The sequence below is a fragment of the Mobula hypostoma genome, chromosome X1, assembly GCF_963921235.1.
Source record: "Mobula hypostoma chromosome X1, sMobHyp1.1, whole genome shotgun sequence".
Taxonomy (NCBI): domain Eukaryota; kingdom Metazoa; phylum Chordata; class Chondrichthyes; order Myliobatiformes; family Myliobatidae; genus Mobula; species Mobula hypostoma.
This window is the reverse complement of record NC_086128.1, coordinates 63,598,479-63,614,996: the sequence shown is the minus strand read 5'-3', so window position 1 is coordinate 63,614,996 and position 16,518 is coordinate 63,598,479. Positions and strand designations below refer to the sequence as shown.

Below are 16,518 nucleotides of genomic sequence, written 5' to 3'. Positions count from 1 at the left end.
GGGGGAGAGTCTGTCCGTGTCGGTATGGTGACGGGGGGGAGAGTGTCGGTACGGTGACGGGGGGGAGAGTGTTGGGACGGTGACGGGGTGGAGAGTCTGTCCGTGTCGGTATGGTGACGGGGGGGGAGAGTGTCGGGACGGTGACGGGGGAAGAGTGTCGGTACGGTGACGGGGGGAGAGTGTAGGGATGGTGACGGGGGGGAGAGTGTCGGGACGGTGACGGGGGGGGGGAGAGTGTCGGGACGGTGACGGGGGCGGGGGAAGAGCCGTGCTGGCGCGATGGCGCTGTGCCCGTACGTAGCGGGGTCCCGTACCTGCTGGAGCTGGGCGGTGCTGAGGTGACGGGACAGTGACGGGGGCAGAGTGTCGGTACGGTGACGGGACGGTGACGGGGGGGGGAGTGTCGGGACGGGGACGGTGGGAAGAGTGTCGGTACGGTGATGGGACGATGACGGGGGGAGAGTGTAGGGACGGTGACAGGGGGAGAGTGTCGGTACGGTGACGGGACGGTGACGGGGGGGAGAGTGTCGGGACGGGGACGGTGGGAAGAGTGTCGGTACGGTGACGGGACGATGACGGGGGGAGAGTGTAGGGACGGTGACAGGGGGAGAGTGTCGGTACGGTGACGGGACGGTGACGGGGGGGGAGAGTGTCGGGACGGTGACAGGGGGAAGAGTGTCGGTACGGTGACGGGACGGTGACGGGGGGAGAGTGTAGGGATGGTGACGGGACGGTGACGGGGGAGGAGAGTGTCGGGACGGTGACAGGGGGAAGAGTGTCGGTACGGTGACGGGACGGTGACGGGGGGAGAGTGTCGGGACGGTGACGGGGGAGAGTGTCGGTACGGTGACGGGGGGGGAGAGTGTCGGGACGGTGACGGGGGGGAGAGTGTCGGGACGGTGACGGGACAGTGACGGGGGGGAGAGTGTCGGGACGGTGACGGGGGGGAGAGTCTGTCCGTGTCGGTATGGTGACGGGGGGGAGAGTGTCGGTATGGTGACGGGGGGGAGAGTGTCGGGACGGTGACGGGGGGGAGAGTGTCGGGACGGTGACGGGGGCGGGGGGGAGAGTCTGTCCGTGTCGGTATGGTGACGGGACGGTGACGGTGGGGAGAGTGTCGGGACGGTGACGGGGGGGAGAGTCTGTCCGTGTCGGTATGGTGACGGGGGGGAGAGTGTCGGGACGGTGACGGGGGGGAGAGTGTCGGGACGGTGACGGGGGGAGAGTCTGTCCGTGTCGGTATGGTGACGGGGGGGAGAGTGTCGGTCTGGTGACGGGGGGAGAGTGTCGGTACGGTGACGGGGGGGAGAGTGTCGGGACGGTGATGGGGGGGAGAGTCTGTCCGTGTCGGTATGGTGACGGGGGGAGAGTGTCGGTATGGTGACGGTGGGGAGAGTGTCGGGACGGTGACGGGGGGGGAGAGTCTGTCTGTGTCGGTATGGTGACGGGGGGGAGAGTGTCGGGACGGTGACGGGGGGGAGAGTGTCAGGACGGTGACGGGGGGGAGAGTGTCGGGACGGTGACGGGGGGGAGAGTCTGTCCGTGTCGGTATGGTGACGGGGGGAGAGTGTCGGTATGGTGACGGTGGGGAGAGTGTCGGGACGGTGACGGGGGGGGAGAGTCTGTCCGTGTCGGTATGGTGACGGGGGGGAGAGTGTCGGGACGGTGACGGGGGGGAGAGTGTCGGGACGGTGACGGGGGGGAGAGTCTGTCCGTGTCGGTATGGTGACGGGGGGGAGAGTGTCGGTATGGTGACGGGGGCGGGGGGAAGAGCCGTGCTGGCGCGATGGCGCTGTGCCCGTACGTAGCGGGGTCCCGTACCTGCTGGAGCTGGGCGGTGCTGAGGTGCTGTTGTAGCATCAGCTGCTGGTGCTGGGCCGCGTACATCTGCTGGAGGTACTGGGCCGCGGCGTTCGGCTGTCGCTGCAGGGCCTGCAGAGCCTGAGGGTGGGGAACAGACACGGGCAGAGTCAAGGCCACACACGGGCGGGGCAGGGACAAACAGGGTCACACAACAGGGGACACGATCAGGGTGACACGGGGGAGAGGGAGACGTCAGGGTGACACACTGGGGGAGAGGGAGACGTCAGGGTGACACGCGGGGAGAGGGAGACGTCAGGGTGACACGGGGGGAGAGGGAGACGTCAGGGTGACACGGGGGAGGAGAGACGTCAGGGTGACACGCGGGGGGGAGGGGGATACGGCAGGGTGACACACAGGGGGGAGAGGGAGACGTCAGGGTGACATGGGGGGAGAGGGAGACGTCAGGGTGACACGGGGGGGAGAGGGAGATGTCAGGGTGACACGGGGGGAGAGGGAGACGTCAGGGTGATACGGGCGGAGAGGGAGACGTCAGGGTGACACGGGGGGAGAGGGAGACGTCAGGGTGACACACGGGGGGAGAGGGAGACGTCAGGGTGACACGTGGGGGGAGGAGAGACGTCAGGGTGACACGGGGGGAGAGGGAGACGTCAGGGTGACACGTGGGGGGAGGAGAGACGTCAGGGTGACACGGGGGGAGAGGGAGACGTCAGGGTGACACGGGGGGGAGGAGAGACGTCAGGGTGACACGGGGGGAGAGGGATATGTCAGGGTGACACGGGGGGAGAGGGGGACGTCACGGTGACAAGTCGGGGAGGGGGATACGTCAGGGTGACACGGGGGGAGGAGAGATGTCAGGGTGACACGGGGGAGGAGAGATGTCAGGGTGACACGCGGGGAGGGGGATACGTCAGGGTGACACGGGGGAGGAGAGTCGTCAGGGTGACACGCGGGGGGGAGGGGGATACGTCAGGGTGACACACGGGGGGGAGAGGGAGACGTCAGGGTGACACGCGGGGGAGAGGGAGACGTCAGGGTGACACGGGGTGGAGTAGAGACGTCAGGGTGTCACGGGGGAGAGGGAGACGTCAGGGTGATACGCAGGGAGAGGGAGACGTCAGGGTGACACGGGGGGGAGTAGAGACGTCAGGGTGTCACGGGGGAGAGGGAGACGTCAGGGTGACACGGGGGAGAGGGAGACGTCAGGGTGACATGGGGGGAGAGGGAGACGTCAGGGTGACACGCGGGGGAGAGGGAGACGTCAGGGTGACACACGGGGGGAGGGGGATACGTCAGGGTGACACACGGGGAGGGGGATACGTCACGGTGACAAGGGGGGAGAGGGAGACATCAGGGTGACACGTGGGGGGAGAAGGAGACGTCAGGGTGACACGCGGGGGGAGGAGAGATGTCACGGTGCCACGGGGGGAGAGGGAGACATCAGGGTGACACGCGGGGGAGAGGGAGACGTCAGGGTGACACGTGGGAGGGTGGGGAGACGTCAGGGTGACACACGGGGGAGGGGGAGACGTCAGGGTGATGCGCATGGGGGGAGGGGAATACGTCAGGGTGACACACTGGGGGAGAGGGAGACGTCAGGGTGACACACGGGGGGAGGGGGAGACGTCAGGGTGACGCGGGGGAGAGGGAGACGTCAGGGTGACACACTGGGGGAGAGGGAGACGTCAGGGTGACACACGGGGGCGGGGGAGACGTCAGGGTGACACGGGCGGAGAGGGAGACGTCAGGGTGACACACTGGGGGAGAGGGAGACGTCAGGGTGACACACGGGGGGAGGGGGAGACGTCAGGGTGACACGGGGGGAGAGGGAGACGTCAGGGTGACACGTGGGGGGGAGGGAGACGTCAGGGTGACACGGGGGGAGAGGGAGACGTCAGGGTGACACGGGGGGAGGGGAATACGTCAGGGTGACACGGGGGGGAGAGGGAGACGTCAGGGTGACACATGGGGGGAGGAGAGACGTCAGGGTGACACGCGGGGGGAGAGGGAGACGTCAGGGTGACACGCGGGGGAGAGGGAGATGTCAGGGTGACACGGGGAGAGAGAGACGTCAGGGTGACAAGAGGGGGGGTGGGGAAACGTCAAGGTGACACGGGGGGAGAGGGAGACGTCAGGGTGACACGCGGGGGAGAGGGAGACGTCAGGGTGACACGGGGGGAGAGGGAGACGTCAGGGTGACACGGGGGGAGGGGAATACGTCAGGGTGACACAGGGGGGAGAGGGAGACGTCAGGGTGACACGCGGGGGAGGGGGAGACATCAGGGTGACACGGGGGGGAGGAGAGACGTCAGGGTGACATGTGGGGGAGGGGGATACGTCAGGGCGACACGGGGGGGAGGAGAGACGTCAAGGTGACACGGGGGGAGGGGGATACGTCAGGGTGACACACGGGGTGAGGGGGATACGTCAGGGTGACACGGGCGGAGAGGGAGTTGTAGCATCAGCTGCTGGTGCTGGGCCGCGTACATCTGCTGGAGGTACTGGGCCGCGGCGTTCGGCTGTCGCTGCAGGGCCTGCAGAGCCTGAGGGTGGGGAACAGACACGGGCAGAGTCAAGGCCACACACGGGCGGGGCAGAGTCAAGGCCACACACGGGCGGGGCAGGGACAAACAGGGTCACACAACAGGGGACACGATCAGGGTGACGCACGGGGCTGGTGGAGACGTCAGGGTGACACGGGGGGAGAGGGAGACGTCAGGGTGACACGCGGGGAGAGGGAGACGTCAGGGTGACACGGGGGGAGAGGGAGACGTCAGGGTGACACGGGGCGAGGGGGAGACGTCAGGGTGACACGGGGGGGAGGAGAGACGTCAGGGTGACACGCGGGGGAGAGGGAGACGTCAGGGTGACACGGGGGAGAGGGAGACGTCAGGGTGACACACGGGGGAGGGGGATACGTCAGGGTGACACTGGGGGAGGGGGATACGTCAGGGTGACACTGGGGGAGGAGAGACGTCAGGGTGACACGGGAGGAGAGGGAGACGTCAGGGTGACACGCAGGGGGGTGGGGAGACGTCAGGGTGACACACGGGGTGAGGGAGACGTCAGGGTGACACACGGGGGAGAGGGAGACGTCAGGGTGACACGGGGGGAGAGGGAGACGTCAGGGTGACACGGGCGGAGAGGGAGACATCATGGTGACAAGCGGGGGGGAGAGGGAGACGTCAGGGTGACACGGGGGGGAGGAGAGACGTCAGGGTGACACGCGGGGGAGAGGGAGACGTCAGGGTGACACGTGGGGGGGTGGGGAAACGTCAAGGTGACACGCGGGGGAGAGGGAGACGTTAGGGTGACACGCGGGGGAGAGGGAGACGTCAGGGTGACACGGGGGGAGAGGGAGACGTCAGGGTGACACGGGGGGAGGGGGATACGTCAGGGTGACACACGGGGTGAGGGGGATACGTCAGGGTGACACGGGCGGAGAGGGAGACGTCAGGGTGACACGGGGGGAGAGGGAGACGTCAGGGTGACACACGGGGGGAGAGGGAGACGTCAGGGTGACACGGGCGGAGAGGGAGACGTCATGGTGACAAGCGGGGGGAGAGGGAGACGTCAGGGTGACACGGGGGGAGTGGGAGCCGTCAGGGTGACACGGGGGGAGTGGGAGACGTCAGGGTGACACGGGGGGAGAGGGAGACGTCAGGGTGACACGGGGCGAGGGGGAGACGTCAGGGTGACACGGGGGGGGAGGAGAGACGTCAGGGTGACACGCGGTGGAGAGGGAGACGTCAGGGTGACACGGGGTGAGAGGGAGACGTCAGGGTGACACACGGGGGAGGGGGATACGTCAGGGTGACACTGGGGGAGGAGAGACGTCAGGGTGACACGGGAGGAGAGGGAGACGTCAGGGTGACACGGGCGGAGAGGGAGACGTCATGGTGACAAGCGGGGGGGAGAGGGAGACGTCAGGGTGACACGGGGGGAGGAGAGACGTCAGGGTGACACGCGGGGGAGAGGGAGACGTCAGGGTGACACGGGGGGAGAGGGAGACGACAGGGTGACACACGGGGGAGGGGGATACGTCAGGGTGACACGGGGGGAGGAGAGACGTCAGGGTGACACACGGGGGGGAGGGGATACGTCAGGGTGACACTGGGGGAGGAGAGAAATCAGGGTGACACGGGAGGAGAGGGAGACGTCAGGGTGACACGGGGGGAGGGGGATACGTCAGGGTGACACGGGGGGAGGGGGATACGTCAGGGTGACACAGGGGGGAGGGGGATACGTCACGGTGACACTGGGGGAGGAGAGACGTCAGGGTGACACGGGGGGAGAGGGAGACGTCAGGGTGACACGGGGTAGAGGGAGTCGTCAGGGTGACACACGGGGGAGAGGGAGACGTCAGGGTGACACACGGGGGGAGAGGGAGACGTCAGGGTGACACGGGGGGAGGGGGAGACGTCAGGGTGACACGGGGGAGAGGGAGACGTCAGGGTGACACATGGGGGAAGAGGGAGACGTCAGGGTGACACGCGGGGGGAGGAGAGACGTCAGGGTGACACGGGGGAGGGGGATACGTCAGGGTGACACGGGGGGAGAGGGAGACGTCAGGGTGACACACGGGGGAGGGGGATACCTCACGGTGGGAGAGGGAGACGTCAGGGTGACACGCGGGGGAGAGGGAGATGTCAGGGTGACACGGGGAGAGAGAGACGTCAGGGTGACACGTGGGGGGGTGGGGAAACGTCAAGGTGACACGGGGGGAGAGGGAGACATCAGGGTGACACGCGGGGGAGAGGGAGACGTCAGGGTGACACGGGGGGAGAGGGAGACGTCAGGGTGACACGGGGGGAGAGGGAGACGTCAGGGTGACACGGGGGGAGGGGAATACGTCAGGGTGACACAGGGGGGAGAGGGAGACGTCAGGGTGACACGCAGGGGAGGGGGAGACATCAGGGTGACACGGGGGGGAGGAGAGACGTCAGGGTGACACACGGGGGGGAGGGGATACGTCAGGGTGACACTGGGGGAGGAGAGAAATCAGGGTGACACGGGAGGAGAGGGAGACGTCAGGGTGACACGGGGGGAGGGGGATACGTCAGGGTGACACGGGGGGGAGGGGGATACGTCAGGGTGACACAGGGGGGAGGGGGATACGTCACGGTGACACTGGGGGAGGAGAGACGTCAGGGTGACACGGGGGGAGAGGGAGACGTCAGGGTGACACGGGGTAGAGGGAGTCGTCAGGGTGACACACGGGGGAGAGGGAGACGTCAGGGTGACACACGGGGGGAGAGGGAGACGTCAGGGTGACACACGGGGGGAGAGGGAGACGTCAGGGTGACACGGGGGGAGGGGGAGACGTCAGGGTGACACGGGGGAGAGGGAGACGTCAGGGTGACACATGGGGGAAGAGGGAGACGTCAGGGTGACACGCGGGGGGAGGAGAGACGTCAGGGTGACACGGGGAGGGGGATACGTCAGGGTGACACGGGGGGAGAGGGAGACGTCAGGGTGACACACGGGGGAGGGGGATACGTCACGGTGGGAGAGGGAGACGTCAGGGTGACACGCGGGGGAGAGGGAGATGTCAGGGTGACACGGGGAGAGAGAGACGTCAGGGTGACACGTGGGGGGGTGGGGAAACGTCAAGGTGACACGGGGGGAGAGGGAGACATCAGGGTGACACGCGGGGGAGAGGGAGACGTCAGGGTGACACGGGGGGAGAGGGAGACGTCAGGGTGACACGGGTGGAGGGGAATACGTCAGGGTGACACAGGGGGGAGAGGGAGACGTCAGGGTGACACGCAGGGGAGGGGGAGACATCAGGGTGACACGGGGGGGAGGAGAGACGTCAGGGTGACATGTGGGGGAGGGGGATACGTCAGGGTGACACGGGGGGGAGGAGAGACGTCAAGGCGACACGGGGGGAGAGGGAGACGTCAGGGTGACACGGGGGGAGGGGGATACGTCAGGGTGACACACGGGGTGAGGGGGATACGTCAGGGTGACACGGGCGGAGAGGGAGACGTCAGGGTGACTCGGGGGGAGAGGGAGACGTCAGGGTGACACACGGGGGGAGAGGGAGACGTCAGGGTGACACGGGCGGAGAGGGAGACGTCATGGTGACAAGCGGGGGGAGAGGGAGACGTCAGGGTGACACGGGGGGAGTGGGAGACGTCAGGGTGACACGGGGGGAGTGGGAGACGTCAGGGTGACACGGGCGGAGAGGGAGACGTCAGGGTGACACGGGGCGAGGGGGAGACGTCAGGGTGACACGGGGGGGGGAGGAGAGACGTCAGGGTGACACGCGGGGGAGAGGGAGACGTCAGGGTGACACGGGGGGAGAGGGAGACGTCAGGGTGACACACGGGGGAGGGGGATACGTCAGGGTGACACTGGGGGAGGAGAGACGTCAGGGTGACACGGGAGGAGAGGGAGACGTCAGGGTGACACGCAGGGGGGTGGGGAGACGTCAGGGTGACACACGGGGTGAGGGAGACGTCAGGGTGACACACGGGGGAGAGGGAGACGTCAGGTGACACGGGGGGAGAGGGAGACGTCAGGGTGACACGGGCGGAGAGGGAGACGTCAGGGTGACAAGCGGGGGGGAGAGGGAGACGTCAGGGTGACACGGGGGGAGGAGAGACGTCAGGGTGACACGGGGGGAGAGGGAGACGTCAGGGTGACACGGGGGGAGAGGGAGACGTCAGGGTGACACACGGGGGAGGGGGATACGTCAGGGTGACACTGGGGGAGGAGAGACGTCAGGGTGACACGGGAGGAGAGGGAGACGTCAGGGTGACACGCAGGGGGGTGGGGGGACGTCAGGGTGACACACGGGGTGAGGGAGACGTCAGGGTGACACACGGGGGAGAGGGAGACGTCAGGTGACACGGGGGGAGAGGGAGACGTCAGGGTGACACGGGCGGAGAGGGAGACGTCATGGTGACAAGCGGGGGGGAGAGGGAGACGTCAGGGTGACACGGGGGGGAGGAAAGACGTCAGGGTGACACGCGGGGGAGAGGGAGACGTCAGGGTGACACACGGGGGAGGGGGATACGTCACGGTGACAAGCGGGGGAGAGGGAGACGTCAGGGTGACACGGGGGGAGAGGGAGACGTCAGGGTGACACACGGGGGAGGGGATACGTCAGGGTGACACTGGGGGAGGAGAGACGTCAGGGTGACACGGGAGGAGAGGGAGACGTCAGGGTGACACGGGGGGAGGGGGATACGTCAGGGTGACACTGGGGGAGGGGATACGTCAGGGTGACACGGGGGGAGGAGAGACGTCAGGGTGACACGGGAGTAGAGGGAGACGTCAGGGTGACACGGGGGGAGAGGGAGACGTCAGGGTGACACGGGAGGAGAGGGAGACGTCAGGGTGACACGGGGGGAGGGGGATACGTCAGGGTGACACACGGGGGAGGGGGATACGTCACGGTGACAAGCGGGGGGAGAGGAAGACGTCACGGTGACACTGGGGGAGGAGAGACGTCAGGGTGACACGGGGGGAGAGGGAGACGTCAGGGTGACACGGGGTAGAGGGAGTCGTCAGGGTGACACACGGGGGAGAGGGAGACGTCAGGGTGACACACGGGGGGAGAGGGAGACGTCAGGGAGACACGGGGGGAGAGGGAGACGTCAGGGTGACACGGGGGAGGGGGATACGTCAGGGTGACACTGGGGGAGGGGATACGTCAGGGTGACACTGGGGGAGGAGAGACGTCAGGGTGACACGGGAGTAGAGGGAGACGTCAGGGTGACACGGGGGGAGAGGGAGACGTCAGGGTGACACGGGGGGAGAGGGAGACGTCAGGGTGACACACAGGGGGAGAGGGAGACGTCAGGGTGACACGGGCGGAGAGGGAGACGTCAGGGTGACAAGCGGGGGGAGAGGGAGACGTCAGGGTGACACGGGGGGAGTGGGAGCCGTCAGGGTGACACGGGGGGAGTGGGAGACGTCAGGGTGACACGGGCGGAGAGGGAGACGTCAGGGTGACACGGGGCGAGGGGGAGACGTCAGGGTGACACGGGGGGGAGGAGAGACGTCAGGGTGACACGCGGTGGAGAGGGAGACGTCAGGGTGACACGGGGTGAGAGGGAGACGTCAGGGTGACACACGGGGGAGGGGGATACGTCAGGGTGACACTGGGGGAGGAGAGACGTCAGGGTGACACGGGAGGAGAGGGAGACGTCAGGGTGACACGGGCGGAGAGGGAGACGTCATGGTGACAAGCGGGGGGGAGAGGGAGACGTCAGGGTGACACGGGGGGAGGAGAGACGTCAGGGTGACACGCGGGGGAGAGGGAGACGTCAGGGTGACACGGGGGGAGAGGGAGACGTCAGGGTGACACACGGGGGAGGGGGATACGTCAGGGTGACACGGGGGGAGGAGAGAAATCAGGGTGACACGGGAGGAGAGGGAGACGTCAGGGTGACACGGGGGGAGGGGGATACGTCAGGGTGACACGGGGGGAGAGGGAGACGTCAGGGTGACACACGGGGGAGGGGGATACGTCAGGGTGACACGGGGGGAGGAGAGAAATCAGGGTGACACGGGAGGAGAGGGAGACGTCAGGGTGACACGGGGGGAGGGGGATACGTCAGGGTGACATGGGGGGAGGGGGATACGTCAGGGTGACACGGGGGGGAGGAGAGACGTCAGGGTGACACGCGGGGGAGAGGGAGACGTCAGGGTGATACACGGGGGAGGGGGATACGTCACGGTGACAAGCGGGGGGAGAGGGAGACGTCAGGGTGACACGGGGGGAGAGGGAGAGGTCAGGGTGACACACGGGGGAGGGGATACGTCAGGGTGACACGGGGGGGAGGGGGAGACGTCAGGGTGACACGCGGGGGGAGGAGAGACGTCAGGGTGACACGGGGGGAGGGGGATACGTCAGGGTGACACACGGGGGAGAGGGAGACGTCAGGGTGACACGGGGGGAGAGGGAGACGTCAGGGTGACACACGGGGGAGGGGGATACGTCACGGTGACAAGCGGGGGGAGAGGAAGACGTCACGGTGACACTGGGGGAGGAGAGATGTCAGGGTGACACGGGGGGAGAGGGAGACGTCAGGGTGACACGGGGGGAGGGGGAGACGTCAGGGTGACACGGGGAGAGGGAGACGTCAGGGTGACACGGGGCGAGGGGGAGACGTCAGGGTGACACGGGGGGGGAGGAGAGACGTCAGGGTGACACGCGGTGGAGAGGGAGACGTCAGGGTGACACGGGGTGAGAGGGAGACGTCAGGGTGACACACGGGGGAGGGGGATACGTCAGGGTGACACTGGGGGAGGAGAGACGTCAGGGTGACACGGGAGGAGAGGGAGACGTCAGGGTGACACGGGCGGAGAGGGAGACGTCATGGTGACAAGCGGGGGGGAGAGGGAGACGTCAGGGTGACACGGGGGGGAGGAGAGACGTCAGGGTGACACGCGGGGGAGAGGGAGACGTCAGGGTGACACGGGGGGAGAGGGAGACGTCAGGGTGACACACGGGGGAGGGGGATACGTCAGGGTGACACGGGGGGAGGAGAGACGTCAGGGTGACACACGGGGGGGAGGGGATACGTCAGGGTGACACTGGGGGAGGAGAGAAATCAGGGTGACACGGGAGGAGAGGGAGACGTCAGGGTGACACGGGGGGAGGGGGATACGTCAGGGTGACACGGGGGGAGAGGGAGACGTCATGGTGACAAGCGGGGGGAGAGGGAGACGTCAGGGTGACACGGGGGGAGTGGGAGCCGTCAGGGTGACACGGGGGGAGTGGGAGACGTCAGGGTGACACGGGCGGAGAGGGAGACGTCAGGGTGACACGGGGCGAGGGGGAGACGTCAGGGTGACACGGGGGGGGAGGAGAGACGTCAGGGTGACACGCGGTGGAGAGGGAGACGTCAGGGTGACACGGGGTGAGAGGGAGACGTCAGGGTGACACACGGGGAAGGGGGATACGTCAGGGTGACACTGGGGGAGGAGAGACGTCAGGGTGACACGGGAGGAGAGGGAGACGTCAGGGTGACACGGGCGGAGAGGGAGACGTCATGGTGACAAGCGGGGGGGAGAGGGAGACGTCAGGGTGACACGGGGGGGAGGAGAGACGTCAGGGTGACACGCGGGGGAGAGGGAGACGTCAGGGTGACACGGGGGGAGAGGGAGACGTCAGGGTGACACACGGGGGAGGGGGATACGTCAGGGTGACACGGGGGGAGGAGAGACGTCAGGGTGACACACGGGGGGGAGGGGATACGTCAGGGTGACACTGGGGGAGGAGAGAAATCAGGGTGACACGGGAGGAGAGGGAGACGTCAGGGTGACACGGGGGGAGGGGGATACGTCAGGGTGACACGGGGGGGAGGGGGATACGTCAGGGTGACACGGGGGGGAGGAGAGACGTCAGGGTGACACGCGGGGGTGAGGGAGACGTCAGGGTGACACACGGGGGAGGGGGATACGTCACGGTGACAAGCGGGGGGAGAGGGAGACGTCAGGGTGACACGGGGGGAGAGGGAGACGTCAGGGTGACACACGGGGGAGGGGATACGTCAGGGTGACACGGGGGGGAGGGGGAGACGTCAGGGTGACACGCGGGGGGAGGAGAGACGTCAGGGTGACACGGGGGGGAGGGGGATACGTCAGGGTGACACACGGGGGAGAGGGAGACGTCAGGGTGACACGGGGGGAGAGGGAGACGTCAGGGTGACACACGGGGGAGGGGGATACGTCACGGTGACAAGCGGGGGGAGAGGAAGACGTCACGGTGACACTGGGGGAGGAGAGATGTCAGGGTGACACGGGGGGAGAGGGAGACGTCAGGGTGACACGGGGGGAGGGGGAGACGTCAGGGTGACACGGGGGAGAGGGAGACGTCAGGGTGACACACGGGGGGAGAGGGAGACGTCAGGGTGACACGGGGGGAGGGGGAGACGTCAGGGTGACACGGGGGAGAGGGAGACGTCAGGGTGACACACGGGGGAAGAGGGAGACGTCAGGGTGACACGCGGGGGGAGGAGAGACGTCAGGGTGACACGGGGGGAGGGGGATACGTCAGGGTGACACGGGGGGAGAGGGAGACGTCAGGGTGACACACGGGGAGGGGGATACGTCACGGTGGGAGAGGGAGACGTCAGGGTGACACACGGGGGAGGGGGATACGTCACGGTGGGAGAGGGAGACGTCAGGGTGACACACGGGGGAGGGGGATACGTCACGGTGACACACGGGGGGAGAGGGAGACGTCAGGGTGACACGGGGGGAGGGGGAGACGTCAGGGTGACACGGGGGGGAGGGGGAGACGTCAGGGTGACACGGGGGAGAGGGAGATGTCAGGGTGACACACGGGGGGAGGAGAGACGTCAGGGTGACACGGGGGGAGAGGGAGACGTCAGGGTGACACACGGGGGAGGGGGAGACGTCAGCGTGACACGGGGGAGAGGGAGTCGTCAGGGTGACATACGGGGGGAGGGGGAGACGTCAGGGTGACACGGGGAGAGGGAGACGTCAGGGTGACACACGGGGGAGGGGGATACGTCACGGTGACACACGGGGGGAGAGGGAGACGTCAGGGTGACACACGGGGAAGGGGGATACGTCAGGGTGACACGCGGGGGAGAGGGAGACGTCAGGGTGACACGGGGGGAGAGGAAGACGTCAGGGTGACACGCGGGGTGAGGGAGACGTCAGGGTGACACACGGGGGAGAGGGAGACGTCAGGTGACACGGGGGGAGAGGGAGACGTCAGGGTGACACGGGCGGAGAGGGAGACGTCATGGTGACAAGCGGGGGGGAGAGGGAGACGTCAGGGTGACACGGGGGGGAGGAGAGACGTCAGGGTGACACGCGGGGGAGAGGGAGACGTCAGGGTGACACACGGGGGAGGGGGATACGTCACGGTGACAAGCGGGGGGAGAGGGAGACGTCAGGGTGACACGGGGGGAGAGGGAGACGTCAGGGTGACACACGGGGGAGGGGATACGTCAGGGTGACACTGGGGGAGGAGAGACGTCAGGGTGACACGGGAGGAGAGGGAGACGTCAGGGTGACACGGGGGGAGGGGGATACGTCAGGGTGACACTGGGGGAGGGGATACGTCAGGGTGACACTGGGGGAGGAGAGACGTCAGGGTGACACGGGAGTAGAGGGAGACGTCAGGGTGACACGGGGGGAGAGGGAGACGTCAGGGTGACACGGGAGGAGAGGGAGACGTCAGGGTGACACGGGGGGAGGGGGATACGTCAGGGTGACACACGGGGGAGGGGGATACGTCACGGTGACAAGCGGGGGGAGAGGAAGACGTCACGGTGACACTGGGGGAGGAGAGACGTCAGGGTGACACGGGGGGAGAGGGAGACGTCAGGGTGACACGGGGTAGAGGGAGTCGTCAGGGTGACACACGGGGGAGAGGGAGACGTCAGGGTGACACACGGGGGGAGAGGGAGACGTCAGGGTGACACGGGGGGAGAGGGAGACGTCAGGGTGACACGGGGGGAGGGGGATACGTCAGGGTGACACTGGGGGAGGGGATACGTCAGGGTGACACTGGGGGAGGAGAGACGTCAGGGTGACACGGGAGTAGAGGGAGACGTCAGGGTGACACGGGGGAGAGGGAGACGTCAGGGTGACACGGGGGGAGAGGGAGACGTCAGGGTGACACACAGGGGGAGAGGGAGACGTCAGGGTGACACGGGCGGAGAGGGAGACGTCATGGTGACAAGCGGGGGGAGAGGGAGACGTCAGGGTGACACGGGGGGAGTGGGAGCCGTCAGGGTGACACGGGGGGAGTGGGAGACGTCAGGGTGACACGGGCGGAGAGGGAGACGTCAGGGTGACACGGGGCGAGGGGGAGACGTCAGGGTGACACGGGGGGGGGAGGAGAGACGTCAGGGTGACACGGGGTGAGAGGGAGACGTCAGGGTGACACACGGGGGAGGGGGATACGTCAGGGTGACACTGGGGGAGGAGAGACGTCAGGGTGACACGGGAGGAGAGGGAGACGTCAGGGTGACACGGGCGGAGAGGGAGACGTCATGGTGACAAGCGGGGGGGAGAGGGAGACGTCAGGGTGACACGGGGGGAGGAGAGACGTCAGGGTGACACGCGGGGGAGAGGGAGACGTCAGGGTGACACGGGGGGAGAGGGAGACGTCAGGGTGACACACGGGGGAGGGGGATACGTCAGGGTGACACGGGGGGAGGAGAGACGTCAGGGTGACACACGGGGGGGAGGGGATACGTCAGGGTGACACTGGGGGAGGAGAGAAATCAGGGTGACACGGGAGGAGAGGGAGACGTCAGGGTGACACGGGGGGAGGGGGATACGTCAGGGTGACACGGGGGGAGGGGGATACGTCAGGGTGACACGGGGGGAGGAGAGACGTCAGGGTGACACGCGGGGGAGAGGGAGACGTCAGGGTGACACACGGGGGAGGGGGATACGTCACGGTGACAAGCGGGGGGAGAGGGAGACGTCAGGGTGACACGGGGGGAGAGGGAGACGTCAGGGTGACACACGGGGGAGGGGATACGTCAGGGTGACACGGGGGGGAGGGGGAGACGTCAGGGTGACACGCGGGGGGAGGAGAGACGTCAGGGTGACACGGGGGGAGGGGGATACGTCAGGGTGACACACGGGGGAGAGGGAGACGTCAGGGTGACACGGGGGGAGAGGGAGACGTCAGGGTGACACACGGGGGAGGGGGATACGTCACGGTGACAAGCGGGGGGAGAGGAAGACGTCACGGTGACACTGGGGGAGGAGAGATGTCAGGGTGACACGGGGGGAGAGGGAGACGTCAGGGTGACACGGGGGGAGGGGGAGACGTCAGGGTGACACGGGGAGAGGGAGACGTCAGGGTGACACGGGGCGAGGGGGAGACGTCAGGGTGACACGGGGGGGAGGAGAGACGTCAGGGTGACACGCGGTGGAGAGGGAGACGTCAGGGTGACACGGGGTGAGAGGGAGACGTCAGGGTGACACACGGGGGAGGGGGATACGTCAGGGTGACACTGGGGGAGGAGAGACGTCAGGGTGACACGGGAGGAGAGGGAGACGTCAGGGTGACACGGGCGGAGAGGGAGACGTCATGGTGACAAGCGGGGGGGAGAGGGAGACGTCAGGGTGACACGGGGGGGAGGAGAGACGTCAGGGTGACACGCGGGGGAGAGGGAGACGTCAGGGTGACACGGGGGGAGAGGGAGACGTCAGGGTGACACACGGGGGAGGGGGATACGTCAGGGTGACACGGGGGGAGGAGAGACGTCAGGGTGACACACGGGGGGGAGGGGATACGTCAGGGTGACACTGGGGGAGGAGAGAAATCAGGGTGACACGGGAGGAGAGGGAGACGTCAGGGTGACACGGGGGGAGGGGGATACGTCAGGGTGACACGGGGGGAGAGGGAGACGTCATGGTGACAAGCGGGGGGAGAGGGAGACGTCAGGGTGACACGGGGGGAGTGGGAGCCGTCAGGGTGACACGGGGGGAGTGGGAGACGTCAGGGTGACACGGGCGGAGAGGGAGACGTCAGGGTGACACGGGGCGAGGGGGAGACGTCAGGGTGACACGGGGGGGGAGGAGAGACGTCAGGGTGACACGCGGTGGAGAGGGAGACGTCAGGGTGACACGGGGTGAGAGGGAGACGTCAGGGTGACACACGGGGGAGGGGGATACGTCAGGGTGACACTGGGGGAGGAGAGACGTCAGGGTGACACGGGAGGAGAGGGAGACGTCAGG

At 67.5% G+C, this 16,518-nt stretch overlaps 1 protein-coding gene across 1 annotated transcript in view; it reads right to left on the bottom strand.

Moving 5' to 3' along the window:
• LOC134340446 (polyhomeotic-like protein 1) overlaps positions 1 to 1,997 on the bottom strand; it is a 74,073-nt gene extending 72,076 nt beyond the window's left edge. The window contains exon 1 of the mRNA XM_063037690.1: positions 1,822 to 1,997. Within this exon, the coding sequence (XP_062893760.1) occupies positions 1,822 to 1,887 (66 nt within the window). The 5' untranslated portion in view covers positions 1,888 to 1,997. The remainder of the gene's footprint in view (positions 1 to 1,821) is intronic.
• Between the last annotated feature and the right edge of the window lie 14,521 nt (positions 1,998 to 16,518).